This window comes from Tetrao urogallus (genome assembly GCF_951394365.1).
Source record: "Tetrao urogallus genome assembly, chromosome: 5".
NCBI lineage: Eukaryota > Metazoa > Chordata > Aves > Galliformes > Phasianidae > Tetrao > Tetrao urogallus.
In genome coordinates this window covers 57,357,464-57,379,996 of record NC_136818.1, presented here as the reverse complement: position 1 = coordinate 57,379,996, position 22,533 = coordinate 57,357,464, and the positions used below count along the sequence as shown (strand labels likewise).

The window sequence follows — 22,533 nt, the reverse complement described above, 5'->3', positions numbered from 1 at the left end:
GGAGCATGAGAGTTGGGGTTGTCTGGACATGAAGTTGGTAAAGAACTTTTGCATCGAAGACAAATGCATGAAATGAAGAACAAAACCACTGAAATAAGAGGTCTGTGATAAAACAAAGAATACGGAGAAGTCTTACAGATGTTTTAGATCCTTTCTGCAGTGGGGTCTTGGTTGATACATTTGAATTTCAATTGATTGAATTTCTATTGCTTTTTTTCATGTACATTCATATACTTCCTATATGTGCTACAGACATCCCGTGTTAACTTATACACACTGGTGTTATGTGCTTTTGGGTTGAGGAGGAAATTAAAAATAAATGACTTACACGGTCAAAAAATGTGAAGAAAGGCTACAAAGTACAAGAAAAAAAATAGTTATAGCACTTAATAAAAGTTTTCTTCAAATTCCTGTGATCAAAGGTGTCATTACACAAAGCTGTATCTGAATCCCTAGCAAAAAAAGCAGTCATGTAAAGAAGGCACCAGGTGTGCTTGCAGAAATAAGATGACTTAAGTTGTAGGATGTGCAGACCTGGTATCCCAGGCCTGTTGGGTGGGACTGAAACATCTGAAGGAATGCATTCCTATTAAAGGAGGTTTCCTCTCATTTCCTTACCTGTTATCTTCCAGTAACACGTGCGTGAGATGCTCGTGTGGTATCTCCAATGAGGCTAAAGGTTGAATCAAGGTTTGCCACAGTTCCAGTTTTAACATGTGCTCTGATCAGCTCTCCTCCTCAATTTTCTTTAGGGGAAGGTGCGGATCTGTGAAGGCTCCCAGACCATGTGGGAAGCAGCAGAGTAGGAAATAGCTATCTGCAGCAGAAACAGACTGCCTTATTCAAATAAACAAGTGAGGCAGGTGTAGAAGTCCTCTTTCATGTGCTGCTTTTGGGATTATATTGTAAAATCAAGCAAGATTTTGTTCTAGGAGGCAATAGAGGGAGCAAACCCTGCTTGGATTCATGTGGTCAGGTGGTGTCTGGGAGGGTGGGATCCTGCCCTGCAATAAGTAGATGGGAGGTTAAATTAATGTACACAGGAAGTTAGGGAAAACTGGTTTTGAGGAGTGTCATGTCTGGCTCATGGCCATGATGATGGCGTGGTGGAGAGGAGCTGAAGGGCAGATGCTATGACTTGCCAGTCCACCTGACAACCACTCTCTTATTTTGGGAAAGAACATCTAAGAAATACAGTAGCAAGGTGTGGCTTCATACCGTGTCTGACTCTGTTCAGTGCAGTCATTGATGTGACAAGCACAGGGGAATTTTCCTTTGCTGAAGAAGCTTTCAGCAGTTGCATTAAGAAGTGAGGCTCAAGGCTGGAGCAAGGACTGAAAAATTCTTATTTTTTGAAGTGATTACAAAGAGCCGGATAGAAGTACATCCCAGAGGGTTTGCCAGTTGAGAAGCTGGAGCTGGCTCCTGTGTTTGTTTTCCTGCAAGAGGGAAAATTAATCAGACAAAACTCCTGAAGAACGTCTGCCAAAAGTGAAAGGTGACAGACGCCCCTCACAGAACCTCTTGTCTGTAGCTGTGTTCCTTGTGTTGCAATGAAAACAATTGCTTTCCATAGCAACTGCAGCAACATGTTACATGTGTCTCTGCTCAGCAGTGTGAGATGGCAGAGCAAAAGGGAATGAAGTGTTTCTCAACAGCAGCCAGCTTCAGTCTTGTAACATTTCCATAAAACAAGTGGATTGTTTGTTGTTGGTTTGGGTTTTCTTTGATTGCATCATGGGAGGAGCCGAAGGGCAGCTGAGAAATTTCTGCGCTCCCTTTTGGGATTTAGGAATTTGCAACTACAGAGGAAAAAGGAAAGAAACATACAGAGGTCCAGCTGAGAAGGCGTTCTCAGACATGCTCCGGAGGGGATTGGTGGCTATGTCATTCCATGGCCACATCTGTTGTCTGTTTGATCTGGATCTTCACGTTTTTTGATGGAACGTGTTCAAAGCCCTTTAATTCCTTTGACTATCCCTGCTTATGATGATTTCATTTCCACAAATGGAGTCAGAGAAATCCACTTTTATGTAGTCTTCAGCATTTTTATAAGGATGAGTCCAGTGGTTTTCCTGGGGATGTAATTAAAAGTAGAAAGACTCAGCACTGGAGAATTTGATCAGGAAGTGCATGCTGAGGGATGAGAAAGCTCCAGTAGCCTCATTGTGTTCAGTCCCAACATTTACTAAGAAAAATCACTAAGCCAAGCTGCTAAGCCTTCCTTCTCTTCAATCAGTGACCAAAAGGTCCCTTAGTTCAGTGTCACAGTTGGCAAGATTTAATTTTCAGTATCTTCATCGTATCCCACTGCAGTAGCGTCATCAGAATCATCTACTGATGCATTGCTTTATGAAAGGAGTTGATTCTTTGCAAGAATTGTTTATTGCTCCACAAGTGGAAGTGGGACGTGTTTGGTTAACTTTGTATGCCTGCTGCATGCTGAACGTGTGAGTTCTTGCCCCATTTTAATTAAATGGTTTACAAATTCATAAATTTTTCAGGATTCCCATATCTCGGTGCTAAGATGCTCTTGTGAAATTTCCCCAAGGGAGTCAGTGTCTATTTAATACTGAAGAAATGCTGAAAAATCCACTAAATATACAACAACTCTCACTCTGTAGGGGTGTGACTGTTCTGAATTTCAGTTTCCAGGATATTGTCGTTAAACATCAGGAGTTTACAATGCAAGGAGTCAAGACATTTCAAGCAACATTTTAGCTCTTAGGTTGCATCTAAGTCATACTGCAGATGTAAGGGAACTGCTCCAAGGATTTCAGGTCCTTCTATTGAAAAAGGCTGATTTCAATTCTGTATTCATGATGGAAATCCAGTGACTGAACATCTGGAATGCAGTAACGTGTGTGCTGTGCTCTTCTCAGTAATTTTGGCTGCTGAACCACTGGCTGCTGATCTCTCTTGCTGTTTGTGAATTAACATTTTGATAAAATGACCGTCCTGAACTGTATGGTGTATGGCTCCTTGCAGTGAGTTTGGCAGGTGTCATTTAGTCTTGTTCATTATTGCTGTCAGTCTTTCACACTATGATTTAGAAAACCTCCTTCACCTCTCACAGCACTCCTCCTCCTGCAGAAAAAGAGAGTCCACTTGCCTTGTGAGACTGTGGAATTTGCCAGAATGCTTGATCTTGTGTTGATGTTATTTTTCTAAATACAGTCAATTTCAATGTGTGGATTTCTCCACTTGTATCCAGAGTTACCAAACATTAATTGCTTTAGATGGCTCTGAAAAGTTGCTGTTTGTTTTTCAGCCTACCAGAACATCATCAGAAAGCATTTATTCCAGGCCAGGTTCCAGTATACCTGGCTCACCGGGCCACACTATCTATGTAAGTATTCCTTCTGATGAGCCCTTGCTTGGACATGAAATACTCCATGCTGAAATAAATCATTTTATGCTGATGCTATTGCCTTCATCCTAGTGGTTAAATTGTTAAAATTCTCATTGCCAAGTAATTCTTATTACTACAGAATTTCAAGAGCAGGGCAGAGCTTCTTCAGGCCAAGCAAACATTTAGCAGATCTTCTGAAATCACTGGATGATGTGAAGAGGGACAGAAGACAGACAGATCAGTTGACTTTGTTAGACGTGTTATCTTTGCACTTCAGTACGCAGTTCTTGAGAGGTCTGCTATCAGCAGCTGTAGAACATGGGTGAAGGGTCAGGCACACTGAAGGAAGCCTGGCTGATCCCACATTTTTAGAAGTTAGATTTGGCTATGAAAGGAAAAGAAGGGGGGAAGGGAAGGGTTTAAAACAAAAAAGGATACTAAGCATCCTACTGTTATTAGACTAACAGTGCTGAAAGTACAAAGCTATTGATAAACTGTTTTATGTGTAGTTAATTGAGATATAGGTTCCTTCAGTAATCAAATTACCTCTTTCATAGAATCTTAGAATTATTAAGTTTGGAAAAGATCTTTTTCTTTTCTTGCTACCTTTTGAACCTATGTAATTTAAGAGATGACAGTTAGAAATGCATCAGCAGAATGTTTGCTTCAAAATTCTGAAGCAATAATTATTTTCTGCTCACACTACTTTTTCAAGCATTTCAGTGTTGTCAGTGCCCATTTTTCTTGGTAGAGAATTCTGTAGGGTAAAAAAAAAAAAAAGTCATCTATTAATTCTGTTCTAAAGAGTATGAAATCAAGTGTAATTGAGTGAATAACTACAGCTCAGCCTTGCCAATTTTGCTATATTTGCACACGTATAACCTACACTTCTAAGAACTCACATCCATTCAAAAGCCCTGTTTCTTGAAAGTCTGTGTAATCTGTCTCAGCATGTAAAACATGCTCCAGACAACCTGCACAAGATCCAAGGGAGAAGTAGAAGCTAAGGAAGAAAATGTCAAGAAAGCAAGTTAGAGTCCATTCTCGGGGGATCAAAGACAAAGATTTGTTTGGAAAAGGAAGACTACAGGGCAAATGTTCTTCTGTGTTACTTGTATTTCACATTGAATTGCTGAATTTGTAGATAATATTAAGATTGTACAGGTGAAAACATAAGGCATACAGATTTACCAGGTACACATATAATAATGCAGAAAAAATACCAACTATACCAAATATTATAAATCTCAAGTTCTGAGCTTGGGTTGAATGTTAGTTCATCAGTACATTGAACAACAGCCAAAAAACAGCTGCTGTGATAAAAATGTTCACACTTACAGATGTCAAACCACAGAGCATGCCGTGCTGGTAATATCACCTGCATAAACTTTAGCTTAGGAAACCTCACCTGATGCTGAACAGTGGAGTCTGTGTGGCAACCAGCATGTTGGCCTACATTCAGATCTGTAAAAATGTGTGGTAATTTACACTGGAATAAAATATTCATACATTAACAGCTCATTAACGGATTGTCATTAAAAAAATTATAAATTCATAAAGCTGCCTATATTAAGGGTTAAATTGGCTAAAGATACTCTGTTATATCTGGTGAGTCAAAACTAAACAGATTTTGTGCTATTTTTAGAAAGTGGATTTGCTAACAATCTCAGTCCTTGCTTGTCTGATTTATGGCATCACATAAGAATCACCATGAGTGGTTGTTAGGAGAGCTTGGGAAGGTAAATGCACTTAAAGATACTAGGTGCTGGTACTCAGAACAGAGTGGAAGGTGAGGAGAAACAGATCAGCCTTATTGCCTTGTACAGCTTGCTATGTGTAACTAAAGTAGCTAGTAGAAGAGTGAAGGTGAAAAGCAGTTTGAATATCTCCTTTTGGCTTTAAAAATAAAATGAATTTCTATAGTGTAGGTAAAGATTTACGATGATTTTTTTCAGCAAGTCTTTTTTTAAGTAAGGAAAGATATTAGCTACATAAACGGTAGGTAAGACCTCTTTCCTGCTTCTTCTGAAGGGTGCAGCTGTCTTTTTGGAACTGATTTCCTACTTTCAGTTCTAAACTAATTGAGAGTTCTTTGCAGCTCTAATGAAAGAAGAGTCTATGTTAGTATTATATATTATCCTAGTATTAATTAACATACACTTTAGTTAGAATCTTGCATACAGATTGAGTGATGAATGCAATATACTAATTTCAGTTGGGAGGGAGTTTGATGCATAGCCCTGACCAGTCCTGCTTGCCTTGTTATTTCCTTGTAACAAGTTGTATTTCCTCTTGTGTGCAAAGTTAGAGGTTGACATTCTGTCTGTATCTCCTGCATGGAATCCTGTCATAATCTCTGTAATCAGCAGACTTAGTTGATAATATCACACATATTACAGATGGAAAAATAAGAACAGAGGTGAAATGACTTGCCTTAGGACACAAAATGAGTCATTTATAGAGCTGAAGTTTCCAGCTCAGTGCAGTTGATAGGGAACTTTTGTGTTGCATCTGTATATGCAGTGTTCTTTCTTTCCTAAACTCAGAAAACACTGTGTGCTCTTGGAGAGGAGGCCCACTTGGAGAAGAACAAGAAGCAGTCATTTTATGTTTGGAGTGCCAAAAAGGGTTTTCCATAGCAACAGTGTGATAACAAATACACAGAATCATAAATTGTGTAAAATAGAAATTGCCAGTGCATTTGTGTAAGTTAATTTATGTTCTGTCTTTGACCTTCAGGCAAAAGTAGACAATGAGATCCTTGATTACAAGGATTTAGCAGCCATTCCCAAAGTCAAGGCCATTTATGACATTGAACGTCCAGACCTAATTACTTATGAGCCATTCTACACTTCCGCCTACGAGGACAGACAGGAGAGACAGAGTCTTGGAGAGGTAATGAACTGACAAGCAACCCATTCTGCTATAAGCTTTACTCAAAGCCTGCTACGCTTCTATCCTCTTCTGAAATAATTCCTAATTAACACTCTTTAGTATTGTTGCTGCTGCTGTTCAAAGTGCTTTTTGTCTGTTTGATGTGGATTAAATGGGAACAGTCATGATGAAGCCTTATGTGGGGAAACTGCATAGTTAAACACACAGGTCTGCTTTTTGTCTGCATTAACACCAGCTGCTGGCAGAGGAATGGGGAACAGGTTGCAGGCTGTGCGTCTTCATAATTTGAAAGAGTGTTCTGGACTTTGGGTCCAGAACACGAGGCAAATGCCAGCCTAGCACTGTGCCATGTAGCAGGCACATTGCTGTAGAGCACAAGTGCTCACAACAGAATATGAGGAATTACCATGATGTTCTGTGGCAGTAAAAGGGTTCAAAACAGCAAGACACTTTCTCTTAGATTGAATGGAAATATATTTCTGGAGCACACTGCTATACATACAAGATAGAATCTGAAGTAAGTTGAGATTAAGTGCTCTTCCAACTGGAAACAGCAGGTGAGTTGCAGTGTGGAAATAGGTGCCTCACTTTTTAAACTGCTGACATTTAGTAAAGAATTCAACAAGAGAAGCAGCCATCTAATTTATTTACTTAAACCTGTATTTAAAGGCAGCTTTCAGGCTGTAGGGTTCCCTATTTCTCAGGTGAACTTCCGTAGCTGCAGTTACTGTTTAGGTGGTTCCAGTGCAGGTCATGAAGTAGGTTTTATCAAGTGGTACCAGGTAGCTGTAAATCTGACTTCCAGAATGCAAATCTAAGTGGGCATAAAAGTGGATTCATTTTACAGTCTTGGTGAATTGAGCATGAAGATAAGCTGAGGAAAAAGGAAGTAGATAGACAATAGATCATTCAGACAGTGGTCTGAAGTGACTGACAATATTCTCTCAGCAACATATACTACCCGCCAGCAGGTCAGATTTACAGCAGGTTTTGTACTTTGTTCTTTAATACTTCATAGGGCTAATATTTTAACTTGGAGTTATAAATAAATATGAGGAAATTTCAGAGAGAGTTCAGCTCACGAGCGAAATAAGAGATTAAGAGATCAAATTACAGAATTTCTCCCTCCAGTTCAGATTGGCAATAGGTCCAGCTGACGTCTGATTCACATCCACTGAGATGCACTGGTGATCTCTGCCTGGTTCCAACAGGTCTCAGCCATTCCACAGAACCAGCTACAAACCAGTCTCTTGTTACTCATGGAGGAGGAACTGATCTCACCCAGAGGAACTATTTGTTAATCCTTGAGGGGATGCTGCTCGCTGATAAAGCCATATATTGGAAATTGCCATTATGCTTATTCTGGGGAAGAGCAAAAGCCTTTGGTGTTTTCTTACACTGTGTTATCACCAGCATTAAATCTTATTAATTTCTGGTGACTACAGAAATTTCCAGAAACGAAAGGGTTCTCATCTTCCTTTCAGGAGAGCTGGGCTCTCTGCCTCATGCTACCAGTGACTGCTGTGACCTTGGGCAATTCACCTCGCCTCTTTGTACCTCTTTGTCCTCCCTTTCCTTTCCTTAATGAAAGCAGAAGTCCATCAGGGTGGAGTGATCCCTATGTCTGTGTTGTCATAAATGAGTGATGCTTTAATCTTGGTATGTCATACATCAGTCACCATCATCTTTAAAAAGCAAAAGAGGTGACGTGGTTAGACATGGCTAGCGTTTACAGACTTTGAGTGAGTTAGCCTGCAGTCTGTTTGGAAAGTGTGTATATGTGATGGGGTTAAAGAAACTGTGAGCCTGAGCTTAAAATCATGCCCTAGAAATGCCTTTCACCACGATTGAAAAAAAAAAAACAAAAAAAAAAAACAACACCACCAAAGCCAGGTAAGAAAGACTAACTCAGTGGTGCAGACAAACCTTAAATGCTACAAGAAAACTCTGTACTTCAGATACAGAAAGTGACAAAACATTTTCTTCTTCATTGCAATGAAAGGGAAATGCATTGGAAAGTTTCTCACCAATGGTCTCTCATGTTCAATTAACTACCAGTCTTGTTTTTCTGGAAGCCCGTGATGAGAAACGTTTTCACATAGCACCATCTAGTGGGAGCTGGATATTTTAGCTAAAAATCTTGTTCTGTAATAGTTGTGGTCTTATCTGAGAGCATAATCTCTTGCCAGGCTTATTATGGCAATTAAATAATATTGAAATGTAATGCATAAAAATAAATATTTTCAATCCTGATCTTCCAGCTTCTAATTGTTTTATGATAAATGACACATAGCTGGTAACTGCACATAGCCTTTGTAGTTGTTTGTACCACCAAGCAATGCATGGTTAAGTTGGTTTCTAAAGATATGTCTTGCCTTGGTTTCCCTATCTGTAATAGAAGCTGTTAGTAAGTATTGTGCATGTTTATGACCTCTGGCTTTTGCATAATTCCTTCAGTATACATGCTTGTAATTCCTGCTGGTTCTCTGTGCGTAAATATGGGTGAGCACAAAGCTGATTTAGAGAGAGATCATATCAAAGAAATGATGGCGTCTTTGTATTGCTTTGCACTGGGGATGAAAAATAAAGCCTTGAGGAAAAAGCAGATTTTTGCCAGACTGTGTGTACTGAAGGAAAAATGTGCTTCATCTTGGAAGTTGTTTTGTATTTCTGATGCCATGCAAAGCTTTGAGTTAAAATTATTTACTTTTGATTTCCACTTTAAAGAGTTCTTCGTAACAGGCATGATTATTAAATTAACAACCCTTTCTGATTTTGATCTCTACAGCTATGTTTTAATTACCGCAATCATTAGATGGCTGAGAGATGTCATGGCATGATAGCTGACTGAATTAATCACGCTTATAGATTCTCCCAGCAACTTTAAGCGCTTCAGTGATTTATGGACCAGTTCCTGAGCAATGTGGAAAAAGCAAGTTGCAGCATTATGGTGGCCTCAGTAATGCCTACAGTGCCGTTTTGTACTGCTGTATAATATCCTTCTACCTGCAGCAGTGTTTGGGTTGCCATTTTCTAGCCCAAGACACGCAGTGATGATTCTGTAACCTTACTTTCTTATGTCTTTGCAGTCTCCACGGACATTATCACCTACCCCTTCAGCAGAAGTAAGTGTGGTGAAACCTCATCTTACCATGACTAGGATTACTCACTTCAGTGATTGCTTTTGACTGATTTTGCTCCTGGCCTGATCTGATCTGTCTTTTTTTTTTTTTTTTTTGGGGGGGGGGGGGTTGGGGGGGAGGGGGCACATAGAAATGGTTTTTGATCACTTAAAAGGAGAACATTAAGTCCTCACTGACAGATTATACAAAAATGAATCTGGTGCCCCTCCCCAATTGTTGTCTGTAACACAGGGCCATTTGTCCAGCAGAGGTCACTTCTTAAACACACATCCTTCTGGTGACACCCACAGGGTCTCAGATGGATGACTTGCATTACCTAAAACACTGCTCTAAGAATTTAAATAATTTTTGCAAACTACGTTTGCTGCTAAGACAGTTGTAGTTTTACCTTGAAGAAAACACAGCTATGGTTTGGTTTGCTTTGGTTTTGTTTTGTTTTGACCTTGAAACTATTTTAAGCATTACAGGAATATTATATATCAGGATAGTCATGTGTCAAAATACTGTAGATGTAGATGATACCACTGCAAAAGTGTTATCATTTTGGGATAGGGAAGTATTGCTTGTTTGCAATATAAAAGTCAGAGTGATTGCTACATGTTAAAAAAAAAAAAAAAAAAAAAAAAAAAAAAAGGCTTTAAAATCTGTTGTAATTCTTCATGCATTCAAATTGCTCCCATCTCTTTTGTCCTGCTTTGGTTTGCTTTGTGTGTGCTTTCTCATTTTGTTTGGCTTGGGTTTGTCTTCCAGGAAACTGAGAAAGTTAGGCTTCACTGTACAAGAAGGGGTCTTGTTTTCAGAGGGCAGGGCATGGGGCAGATCTAATTTGAATACTTCAGCCCCTTGTTGTAGCTAGTTGAGACAAATGGTAAGTGAAGCCATGGATAGCTGTGTTCAATTTCTTGCTGGTTTCCAGCTGATCTAGTTGATGACTAGCTCATGTACCTTGTGCCATGTGCTGCAGGACAAGGATGCTCTGAATGCAACTTCCTTTATGGAGCCATAGGAACATGGGGAACCTGGGATCACAGAAAGTGTGATAGAAATTACCCTGAGTGACACGTACAGTTGGAACCTTTCAAGACTGATCATAGACACTGGCTGTAAAAATGGATCAGAGTCTTTGGAGCAGATAGTTAGATAACAGTAATAATGAAATGGGTTGAAAGTTTAAGGAACATATTTTTTCAGTATCTTCTGTAGATGTTTTCGGATCCATGAAAGTTGAGCACTGCTTAGAAAAACGTATAATGTGCATTTATATTCTGTAATGAATTCCGTTTTAATTGCTTCTGTTCTGCAGGGTTATCAAGATGTTCGGGATCGCATGATTCACAGGTCTACTAGTCAGGGCTCTATTAATTCTCCAGTGTACAGTCGCCATAGCTACACACCCACCATGTCACGCTCCCCTCAGCATTTCCACAGACCCGGTAAGGGCAACTGCATTAGAAGTTTTTGTAAAAGCAGTGTTTATTGTGTCGCTTAGTGGCACAGAGAAGCACTTGTTTCTCTTAGCAGCTGATTGAAAAGTTGTTGCATATTTTAGTATCTCCTTTTCTACCTGTTTTTTTGTTCTTGATTGGTGCAGTGTGTTCCGCCCTAGGTTGATGAGTGCCTTACGTCATAAGTACTGATCTTCTGCTTTTGTTTCTGATTATTTTTCAAATGTTTGTAAGTTTGTGAAAGCGAGCAACTATTTACAGCAACAAATCACAAACTTCATTCTGGAATTTGGGAAGAGCAACCCTATTTTGGAAACAAAAGTTACGACTTGACTGGACAGCAGCCTCTCGTGTAGAATTCTTCCTTTGAAAAAAAATCATTCAGTTGAAGCTTGGTGCACCCATGAAATGTCAGATGGAACAGCAAATAACCCAGATATTCCAAATAACATCATTTTCCTAAACATTGACTCGTAGTGTGCATGACAGATTTCTTATTTAAAATCATAGACAATAGCAAAGCACATTTGAAAATGCTACCATTTTTAGTGATTTAGCAGTGATGTGCAAGTTCTGTGTATAATATAATAAACATTCAGGTCAGTTTCCAAGTGCATTCAGATTTCTGATTGTGGATGTGAAAGCAATACATGAAACTGAAGTGTTCATCCACACCCAAACTGCATAAAAGTGTATCTCTAAATGCAATTAACTGAGTACTTTTCAAGACTAATTTACTTTTAATGCTAACAAATTAAATCTTTGTGACCTGTTTTTAAGTTAAGTGATGCAGTCATGCAATTCCATCTTCCTTGATGATTGTAGATGAACACTTGGCCTGCCAAAAGCCCATACATAATAGGAGCTGCATTTTTAAAATTAAAGATTTATTATAGAGCCACCACTGTGGAACATGAGAGCAGCAGCCATTTCCTAGTGGGGGTGGGCTGAAAGCAGCTAATTGTGTCTGTCAGTGAATGCCTTATTTAAAGCACTCAAGGGAGGTGGGACAGAAGCAAATTGTGTCTGATACTATGTGCTGACAAGATGATTGTGTTTTAAAATGACATTACAGCTAAAACTGAAAGACGTTTATAAAGCGTGAAAAAGCTGCAAACTTCTGTCTCTTGATTCTGGCACTTCCACGGGGATTTTTCCATCTCTATTGTATCAGAGACAGTTAAGAATCCAGGCCTCATTCCAGACTTTACTGTGATTGAATTTCACTGTCTGTTCAATCAGAAGGGTCCAAATGTAAAATCTTCAAAATTTCAGTCTGGGGGATGTTGTGAGAATATTTTTGTTCAAGCTGATCTCTGCTCAGTGATCTCATCTGTGGGTCACCTGCTTCTGTTTCTCCTATGATACAGACAACATCTGTAGAATTGGTTGTTTTGGTCTTTGCAACCCCGCTTTGGGGTAATTATTAATATTTATTTATAGTTTTCCTACAGTGTCATTCGTGTTGAATAATAACGTGTGTATATGTTTCTCCTAATGGTACCTTTGGTTATTTGCAAGAGTAATTTCTCTCGGAATAAGCTCAGTGGCCTCAGAGAACTCCTGGCTTCCAGCTGCTCTTGAGAGAGAAGTGAAGCACTGTGTTGACGTTGTCAGCATCGCGTTCTTCAAAATTGGAATGCTTCACGTTTTGAAAAAGTTTGCAGCCTTTTCGTACCCTGATGTCATATCTGACGTTGGCAGCATGTTTGGAATGTTTTAGAACAATAGAAGGCAGCCTCTTGACTGATGGTTTTTTTGGTTAGGCACTTTGCAAGACAGCTGCTTTCTTAGCTAACTGAGCATCAATGTTTGTGATGTTTGCATGATGGTAGCAGGCTACTTTCTGGTAACAAGGCATATATCATAAGCTCATTAAGCTAGTAAATAGTATGCTGAATCAGCAGTGCAGTTCAAATCTGAGCATCTTTTCAACCACTTGCTGTAATTTTGTCTAAGATTTATGAACCCTTCGGTATGTCTTTTAACCTTTTTTTTTTTCCTCCTTCCTCCTTTTCAGAACCCTAATTGTGTAATGCTGTTTTTTTTTCTTCCTTTGAAGCCTCCTTCCCTGCCTTTCTCTTATTGTTTTTCTTTGTTTTCATTTTGTTCTGCCCCCCGATTCCCTGCTGCTGCAGAGCTGCTCTCTACTGGTGTGCAGCGGTTGTCATACCTGCGCACTAGCAGTCTCAGCTCCGCTCACCATGACTCCCGCCCCAACTCCCCCTTCCGACACCACTTCATCCCCCATGTCAAAGGTAAGGAGCCAGGCCTCTCCAGGGAGTACCCTCCAGGCTGGAGATTTATTAGCATTCTGTCAGAGCTAGTAAGGTGCATCTCCGTAAGGTTATCATTGGCTGTAGAGCTGAGCATGCCTCGAAATGTGCCGTTACACTTAGAATTGTTAGAATAGACATAATGTCCTTTCATGAAGGATGTATGTCATTTCTAAGGGCCCTAGCTGAAGAGACTTCAAGCAAATTCCCGATTAGAAATGCAGAGGGAAGCATTATCACCGTCAGTTTAGATCCTAATTTAGCCTCTTTTTAATTGGTATATGCGATGTCTAAAGCAGAAAGCATATCAAATTAACTATTATTTCCACACTCTTAAAATGTGCGTTTAAAAATGCACTACAGATACTACCTATATGAAATCAAGGTGATAAATATGAAGAAAAATCGTGTTACATAAAGATCAGTAGCAATGAGGAAATTAATCATTCTCAGTTTTGTTGGCAGTAACAAGTGCCCAACAAATAAAATCTTCAGGCCTCTCCTCAACTAGTGAGAATCAGCAAACTCTGCTGAAGGCAGTAGATTTGCAGGGATTTACACTATCTGAGGATCTGGTCGCTTCTTGCTTTTTAATCTGTTCTTTTACAATATTTGACTTGCAGGATGGGAGTTGATGTTTCTTTTTGTCCCTTCAAAAAGCTCATCCAGCTCAATAAGTTTTTAGTTTTACTTCTTGCTTTCTGTGAATATGGTTTTACATCTATTGGAGTGCTCTGGCTGTGCTGTTCCTCCTGTTGGGGAAGACAGTCATAGCTTATATCACTTGGAAAAGCTCAAAAAGAGGCAATTGAGTATGTTGAGCATGGATTCTATTCTGGCACCTTTGATTAATGCAGATAATCAGAAATTGAAGTTAATCAAAGATAGTTGCAAGGAGGTTATTCCATGCACTTCAGGAAATGCTAATAGATCTCAATGTTGTCCCTCTTCAAACAATCAGATCACCATTACTAATTTTAGGTTTGCGTTTTCTTAGATGATTTTCATTAATATACACTTTCAACTTCCCTTTTATTTCACTGCAGAAAAATAAACCTCGCTTTGAACTTCAAAAATTGGGACCCTTAAAAATAGATACACAGCTCATTTCAGCATGCAGTTAATCCATAACCCTTGCAATTTCAACATTTCTTTGCTGACAATCCAAATTAATGTCCGCATTCTTTCAGATGGCATTTTCATTCTTGTTCTGTTGAGAACTGAAAAAGATCTATTCTTGAACAGATAAATCATTGAAAATTCATATTGAAAATCCATGCCTATTATTTTCATATTTCAAATACATGGAGATTAGGCTTGTATCTCTTGCTGGTTGGTTTAAAAGGCCAATTGGAATTACAAGTGCTGTGGACAAAGGAGTGGGTATGGCTCTTAGGAGATAGACGTGGTGAGTGATGCCATGGTCACAAACACTGTAAGAATTCTTTGTGTTTCAAAGTTTTACATTCAGGTCTTAGACCTGTACAGGGTTCGTGTGTGATAACTGAGCAGAACTCCCAAAAGCTGAGGTTCACATCACTATGACGGTGCACAACAGATGAGGATGTTGTGTTGCCTGTGGGGCAAGCAGCAGGTAGTCACGTCTTGTAATTCACATGTCTCAATTGGGAGAGTAATCTCTTATTGTTGGTTGAGAAAAAGAAGCACTTTATGAAAGTGACCTGGGGCATTTTGGTTTGGTTCATAGGTTAATGTGTATGTTAGGTACTTGCATGGGATTTAAAGGGAACTGGTAGGTACACGCTCCCTCCAGAATGGGTGATATAAGGAGTGCTGCAGAAGCTTTGGAGAAGGACCATCAAATGACTGCAATCTCATAGTAAAAGAGTTACAGCTGTTAATTTATTAGCACTGTCAGATGAAGATTTGGTAGTGATTTGTTCAGTATCTACATACTTGTGGGGTAGAGATTGGTGGTAACAGGATGTTCGCATATGTATCAAAGATACAATAAGGCCCACTGAAGTTAGATAACAATTGCCATTTGTCTCACTTGTATAAGGTGAAGATAAGTAACTCTTGAAAGGTCTTTGTATTCCCGTTGCTAAAAAATGCTAAAAGGTATAAAAAGTCAGAAGGCCTGAAGACTTTTGTAATTTTTCCAGCATCTTAAGTGTTCAATGAAGTGCTCATGATTAGAAAATTTTGTTGAAGATCTTTTTATTTTTTTTAAATTTATCTAGTGTTGAGGGGAGCCCAGTTGCACATGAACATGCACTGCTTTGTGTTCACAAACAGCTATTTGGCTATCCACTGATGGGATTAATCTGGGTTTCCCACGTGGTTCTTTATTTGCAACCCTTATAAACCACATGTACAAGTACCCCTTTTTTACATCTGTGTAGCAGAAAATAAAGATTGGTCTGGTACTGACTGCACCTGATGCAACTCTGCCCTCTTACTCAGAGGGGTTTGCCTTGGATATTGTAGATGTCAATTTTTGAAGCTTAAAGAACTGCCTCATTTTACCACTGAGTGTGGCATTTCTGTCTAATAGACAGAATAATAGATCCTCGTGAACGCATCTGAGATGAGAACCGGTGCCCTATCAAGAGTTAATGAGATGTGATAGGTTTACAATGATTTAATGAAGAAATGTCATACGATCTTCTCTGCACACAGTCGGCCTTTCTCAAAGCCACTTTGTACTTTGAGCAGAAAGTAAAATTGGTGTAAGTTTGTAAGAAATATTTAATGAAGCTCTAGGAATTTTCTTTTGTTGTTTGCTTTGTGGGATTATTTGTTTGTTTGTTTGTTTGTTTGTTTGTTTGTTTATTTAGGATTTGAGGGCTATGAATGATGCCAAAACTGCTGTAGTAAAGCAGCATGATTTCAAACAGCATGATGATCATAAAGTTGTATTTGTCACATTGCATCTATATTATTTTGTACCTACAGGCCAGAAAATTTAGTAGACATTTAGACCAGATTGTACATTTACACATAGCATAATATTTAAGGCAGTGTAATGCTCATTGCCTGCAGGCAATGCCATATTTGAAGAACTTTGAGGAGTGAAGGGGCTGAAAGTGCCCAAGAAGGTCTTAGCGAGAGTTTGTTGATTTAACATACATGTTGAGCAGGCTGGAAGGGAGTGTAATATTTATCAGCCCAGACTTCATTTAAACTCATTTGGATTCTCCATTGAATTTGGACTTCTCTCAATAAAGTACTGTCTTTGCTATGAAAGAAACAAAACAAGTCCATGAATGAAAGAAACCCCGACCCTACTGAAATCAGAGACAAAACTCTCATTGAGACCCAGGATTTCGTCTTACATGCTTAGAATTTTTCAGAGGCATTCGAGAATATTGCAAAGATTTCTGTGTAGAAGGAGCTCTGAGTTGGAGGGCTGTTTCTGTGTTTCTCTGCTCACAGACCTTCCCATAAGGAATCTCCCGACCTCCATAGTGAATGTGGGCCTTGGTTTTCACAGGTTTCCTGCCTCGAGAGAGGTCTCTGAAACCAAATAGTGTGTGTGAGTGATAACTATTTCCAGTGGTCTATGGAAGCAGGAAAAAAATCCACCTGGAGAACAGGTTGGCTGTTTCTCAACTTTCCAATTGTTCGGGAAATAGAAGCTGTGCATCTGGATAAGCTGATGAATGGCAGCTTGAGAAAACCTGCAAAGGTCTTTGGCCTTCAGGTGCGTTGAGTTTGGGTTTTTTTCTTTGTTTAGAAGCAGAGCAGTTAAATTGCAAATGGACAGAAGGCTGAGTGTTGGCTGCACACAAGTTTTTTTGGCCTGATTCTGTGAGCTTAGCTTGTGAAATGCACAGCAGGCCCAGTGGCAAACACTTGAGAAGGCAGCAGGAATCTGCGTTATGTTGTACTCTGTATAGGGAAGCAATTGTAAATCTTATTGCTAGGGGAACCTGCTTAACAAATTGTACTACTGATTTTTTTTTTCCATATTATCATAGACACGTTTCTGTGCTGCATCATTTTCAGTTGAACACCAGTTTCCTTTGAACTTGGAAGCAATTATTCTCCTCAGCACCAAACCTAACAGGACACCCTGTGTGCTCAGAGTCAAAAGAACGCTGCCATTACACTGAAAACATGACCACCAGGCATTTTTGTTCACTTCAAAACCCTTTTATTCATCTTCTGTGATCTCCTGCACAGGTTAAAGTTAGTGCCAAGGTCAAGGGCTTAGAAGTTTCAGCTTTTCCTAGCTTCTCCAGCACTATCTAGAGTTCAGCAAGTGCTGAAACTGTGTTATATTTCTAGTAATCAATGTTGTCTCAAACAGTGCCATTTTCATACCAAATCATAACATTTTCCAACAAAGACTGCTGTGAAGTTCCTGCAGTTTTCTGTTCCTAAGGCCCGTTGTAGCTGAAACCTTAAAGCTGTTCTAAATAGGCGTCTATGCAATTCCTCTTAACAAAGTTGAAAATAATTTATTTTCTGAAAAATGGCTGTTTGTTTGCACTTAAATCTTACAGTAGTTCCATGTCATTTTTGCAGATTTGCTCTAGTAAAAAAAAAAAAAAAAAGAAATCTTTTAGAAATAAAACATTTCAGATTTTGATATTTTCTTCATTTCTGAGAAGACATGGAAGAAAATGCTGTGTTTAACTGGTAATTATTTTTGTGAATAACAAGCAAACTGAAATAATTATATTCTTGGTTATATGCAGAAGCAGGTTCCTAGGCACGAGCTGCTTTCATAATTTGAGTGATTTTATTGCTGATTCTGAAGCACTTACGCCTTGTTATGAGAGTGGACTCCTCAGAGATGATCTAATGAGAATCTAAACAGATGCACCATTCCCTCCTGCAGCGGTTGTGGTTAATGAGACTACAATCCTAGAAACTATAAAGAAGAGTCATTTGTCAGTATAGTAGCAATCATTAGAAAGAGACAGGCTGCACAGGCACCCCAGGAAATACAAGGCAACAGATTTGTCTGTAAAGCAACATGTGCAGGATGATACCACACTAATTGTGTGCCTTGTATTGCATGCTTTGTACATTACCAGCTCTCTCTAAAGAGATTTTCCATGTACCACATATGAGATTAGCCAGCATACATTTATGGGTGTGATCATATTTAGCTGTGTCTGGTTTAGATAAAGAGAGGGGTATAAGAAGGGTTTCTTTCCGGTACTTCTAGTGTTAGTAATAGAAGAACTGTAAATGGAACATTCCCACACTCTTAAAGTATTTATATACAAATCATCTTGACTACCACTTCCCAGCAGATAAAATGGTTTGTGACTCCTCTGTTGTCACAGTCCACAGTTCAATAAATTCTTTCTGATTCATCTCTTTCATTGAACATACTGCTGATGGAAACAAAAAGGCAAAATGGCATTTTGGAATTAACTTTATCTTGTGACCATCTCAGTGCTAGTGTCTTATTCCCTATAAAACAATTATTTTGCCAAAAAGTAGCTCGTGATTTCTAAATAGAAACAGAAGACAAGTAAAATGGGACTAGGCAAGCTGAGCCTTTCACCATTATAGTATTTCAGAGACTGGGACAAGTAGAACTCAATATTGGAATTGCCAAGTGAAGGACAAGAGACTGAGATGTGGCAGTATTACCTTAAGTAATCAGTCATGCTACTTTTCAGAGCAGGTAATTCTAGCACTTACTACAATCTATCAAGGAGCTCATCACCACTGCCCCCGAAATAGGAAAGCTGCTGTGCACTCACGTGGCTGAAAGAAAATCTTGTCTGGAGGTTGTCATATGCAACAAGTCATTCAGAGGTAAAACATCAGACTGGTAAACACAGAACATTGCAGATGGATTCTTCTGAACAAATTTTATGCAGCTAAGCCCCCTAAACTGCACACACACTCATTTTTAAAACACACATGTACAGATGAATTGTCTTGTATGCTGGCACATCTCTCTCAGCGAGGTGTGCTAAGAGCATTCTTTCCACCCCCTTTCTGGTAACTTTTAAGATTGGCAGATGACCACTCAGCTAAAAGAGGAACAGTTTAAAGAAAACTTCTGTTTTCCTTCCCTCCTATAATATATACAACAGAAGTTTGTGGAGTCTGAGATTTTCAGTCCTCTAATGAAACATAGGAAACGTAGAGCTGAAAGTAGACCTGCAGGGGTTTTTCTGTTGTGTTTTACAGTCCTCATGGAGCTGTCAGCTATTTTGCTTTGCTGGATTTTTCAGTCCCTGGTGTGTACCTGAAAAAATGAAGGGGTTTTTTGCTCACGTCTTACGCCTTTGTGGTCAGCTGCACCCATACATACTGAAGCACTCAAGTGGGAAAGTTTTGCTTTTGTGGGTTTGCACTACAGTAAAGAATGGCAAAAAATAAAAGGCAGCAGCATTCTTTTATGGTGCACACAGTCATGTGCTTGGAAATCCAGCTGTTAAGTCAAGCTGCGTGTTTCTGCCATGCAGAACCCTCTCACCCTGACAGTCATGGGAGCTTTCAGGACTATTGAATTGGCGTGGATTGTTAGAAGGCAAAGAAATAATTTTAGGAAGAGCAATCACACAAATGGAAATTACATTTTTAAACATTAGATTCATATTTGCTAAGTCAGCAGTCATGAAGTATTTGTCACTGGAGCCAAGAGTGGCACTGATAGACTTGGGGTGGCACCTGTGATCTGAGTGCAGCCACCAGATGAGTTGCATTGCTTTACACATGATTTTTCATATCATAAACTTCCCGTCAGAGGGCTTAACCCAATGAAAGAATGTGTAAGGAGCAGGTATGCCTTTTGATACAGGCCAAGTGGCCTAACAGCTATTTTCCATCTGTAGCTTTTGTGCGCTTTGGTTAGGGAACAAGTAGCTGCCAGCGTATGCTTCACCCTGCTTGGAGTTGGTTTTGTTTTGAGTTCGCATATCAACTACTGTGCTCTGTGCCTGTGACTTTTAACTCCAATGTCAATCTCTGTAATAAGTCATTGCTGAGTAACCTTCCATTCTTCTTTCCCACACTGCCCATCTAATCACCAGCTGCCAGCACACAGCTCCTGCCTGCATGCCGTCAGAATGAGTGCGAGCTGCTAAAACCTCAACTCCAGCCTGAACACAGATCTTTGTCTCTGCAGGAAAATGAGGGGGAAAAAAAAGTCACCAGGGTTACCAGATTTTGTTATTGTTTGTGTTTGTATTTTTTGTTTAAACTTCCTTTTCTCCCTCGATGTTTTGATTCCACCAGTTTTGTTTGGGTTTGATTGGGTTTGCTTTTTTAATTTGATTTTTCTTTAATTGCTCTCCCTCTTCTCATTTTGTTTTCTCCATTCTTTCATTGGAGGCAATGAGCCGTCCAGCGGTCGGAACTCCCCTGTCCCCTATCGGCCAGACAGCCGCCCTCTCACTCCAACTTACGCTCAGGCCCCTAAACATTTCCATGTTCCAGGTAGGAGCTGGCACTGTGTGTGTCTCGGTGTCCTGTCACAGTGTAGAATGTAGCCTTTGTACCTTCTGTCTTGTCTCCATCGTTTCACGCTGTCTGCCATGGGGTGCGCACGCAGGGTTTGGGTCTGCCTGCTCCTGAGCTTTGTGGGAGGAGTGGTGCCTTCAGAAATGGGGGCTCACGGTGATTTTGACTTGTGTTGCTCAGGTATTTTGCTGTTAGAATGACATGTTTTTCAGGGTCTGCTAATGGTCCATGAGCTGAATACAAGCTACAGAGGGCTTAATTTTTCTCCCAGTTGCACGAGATAACTCTGCTAACTTTGGAGGAATTGGTTGTGATTCACAGTAGCATGCAGAGGAGTTGACCAGTGAGCCATTACACATGTAGCCACTGATGGGACTAGTTTCAGTCTTGAACCAAACGGTTCTACTTTAATATTCCCTTCTTTTTGTGTTGTTTTTTTTTTTTTGTTTTGGTCTGGTTTTAGTTTTTGTTGTGTTGGTGTTGTTTTTTTTTAACCAAGCGAGGATGTTTCTTCACCTGTTTCATGCAGTGCCTTGGAGTCCTTGCAGAAGCACACAGACCTGTAATAGTTAGCATGCATGAGGATACCCTCTCTATAAAGGGGGTTCTCTTCTGAAGTGAGAGTACCTCTCTCATGATTTGATAGGATGAGGGTTTGTGTCCTGTCCCTAGGATTGCTGACACGCATCATCTGATTTCATCAGTGCTAGCTGAAAGCCTTATGTCCAGTTATTCATCAGCTCCCCATCAGTCTGGTATCCCTTTAAACTGCCAGAGGCTGCTGCTCTTCCTCCTGCCCTCAGACCTGGCAGACAAACTGTGAATGTTTGCTTTTAGGTAGGGTGACCTGGCTTGGCCAAGGTAGTCTGTGTGAAGTGCCTAAGCTAACCTGGCTGCTCGGACGTGAGTAAGCTGAAGTGCACTTGTGTGAAGAGCCCAGCTGGGTACACAGTGCACAGTGTGGTGGGAGAGCTGTCATCTTCAGCTGGAGCAGTGCAGCCCAGGAGCTGTGTGCACGTACCCCATAAAGCTGTCTGGTACACGTGTGCACTAAAGTCTTGCTGCCTGGTTCCCCTTTAGCCTTTGTGCCTATTTGCTGTTCAAGTAGCCGTGAGAAGATCACTAGCACAAAATACTTCAGTGCATTTGTGTGCAAGGAATTTCCCTGTCATTTAGTCCAGGAAATAGGGTTCTGTAAAATAGTTTTACTTTTTTTTTTTTTTTTTTCCCCACATATTGTTTTCCTTAATGCCAAAAGTTGTCTCCTGTATCACTTCGATGAGATCTGTGATAAACAAAATGTACTTTTAAAACGTTTTCTTCTTCCTTCATGCTAATGCTATTGAAAAGTTTATTTTTTTCAGGCAGTATGATATAGTAGCAAAATGGGGTTTTGACTGAAATGTCTTAGTTTCCAGTAGCTCACTGTGGTCTTGCAGTAAGACCGACTTAAATTTTGCACTGTAGCACTGATTTTGAATTAACTTCTGCATTTGTGGCTGCGTGGAATACTTGAAGAGCTGGTTTGGGGTGGGTGGGTAGTTTAGAACAATGTAGCTCCCATCTTAGTTCATTGTTGTAAAAATATTTTATCTTTTGAATATGCCTTAGATTTCTTACATTAGGGCTCTGAGAAGTGACTTTTTCCTGACTTACATTGATAGTATGCAGTGTGGTCATCCTTACATGAAAATATATCTAAGTCTTTGTGTTTGAGGAGGAACAGTATGTCCCTTAACACGGACTCTGTGAAGTCAAGGTGCCGTTGGCTGTTCAAAACTATGTATGGAGCAGCTGTTTTGTTCTCTGGCTTTTGAAGTGAATGGTAGGCTCACTGCATTCTCCTCAATCCAACCATTCAGCTGGAAAGAAAATTGAGCTGTTGTGACTGGAGCACAATTTTCCACAAAAGTTACATGGGGTACTTTTCCCCAAATAGCTTGTTTTTTCACCCCTGAAATGTCTTGCTTGTTTGCATTTCCCAATGTCTGTCACACTGATAATATTTAAAATGAATTATT

At 39.8% G+C, this 22,533-nt stretch overlaps 1 protein-coding gene across 7 annotated transcripts in view; it reads left to right on the top strand.

Annotated features, from left to right (window-relative positions):
- ABLIM1 (actin binding LIM protein 1) overlaps positions 1-22,533 on the top strand; it is a gene marked incomplete at both ends in the record, with an annotated part of 110,389 nt that overhangs the window by 75,695 nt on the left and 12,161 nt on the right. For 4 of the 7 annotated variants that reach the window (XM_079535543.1, XM_079535542.1, XM_079535547.1 and 1 more), the window contains 5 exons: positions 3,272-3,349; positions 6,092-6,247; positions 9,337-9,372; positions 10,694-10,823; positions 20,384-20,488. In XM_079535543.1, coding sequence (XP_079391669.1) covers positions 3,272-3,349; positions 6,092-6,247; positions 9,337-9,372; positions 10,694-10,823; positions 20,384-20,488 — 505 coding nt within the window. The remainder of the gene's footprint in view (positions 1-3,271; positions 3,350-6,091; positions 6,248-9,336; positions 9,373-10,693; positions 10,824-20,383; positions 20,489-22,533) is intronic. The other 3 variants (XM_079535548.1, XM_079535546.1, XM_079535545.1) reach the window with 1 other exon arrangement.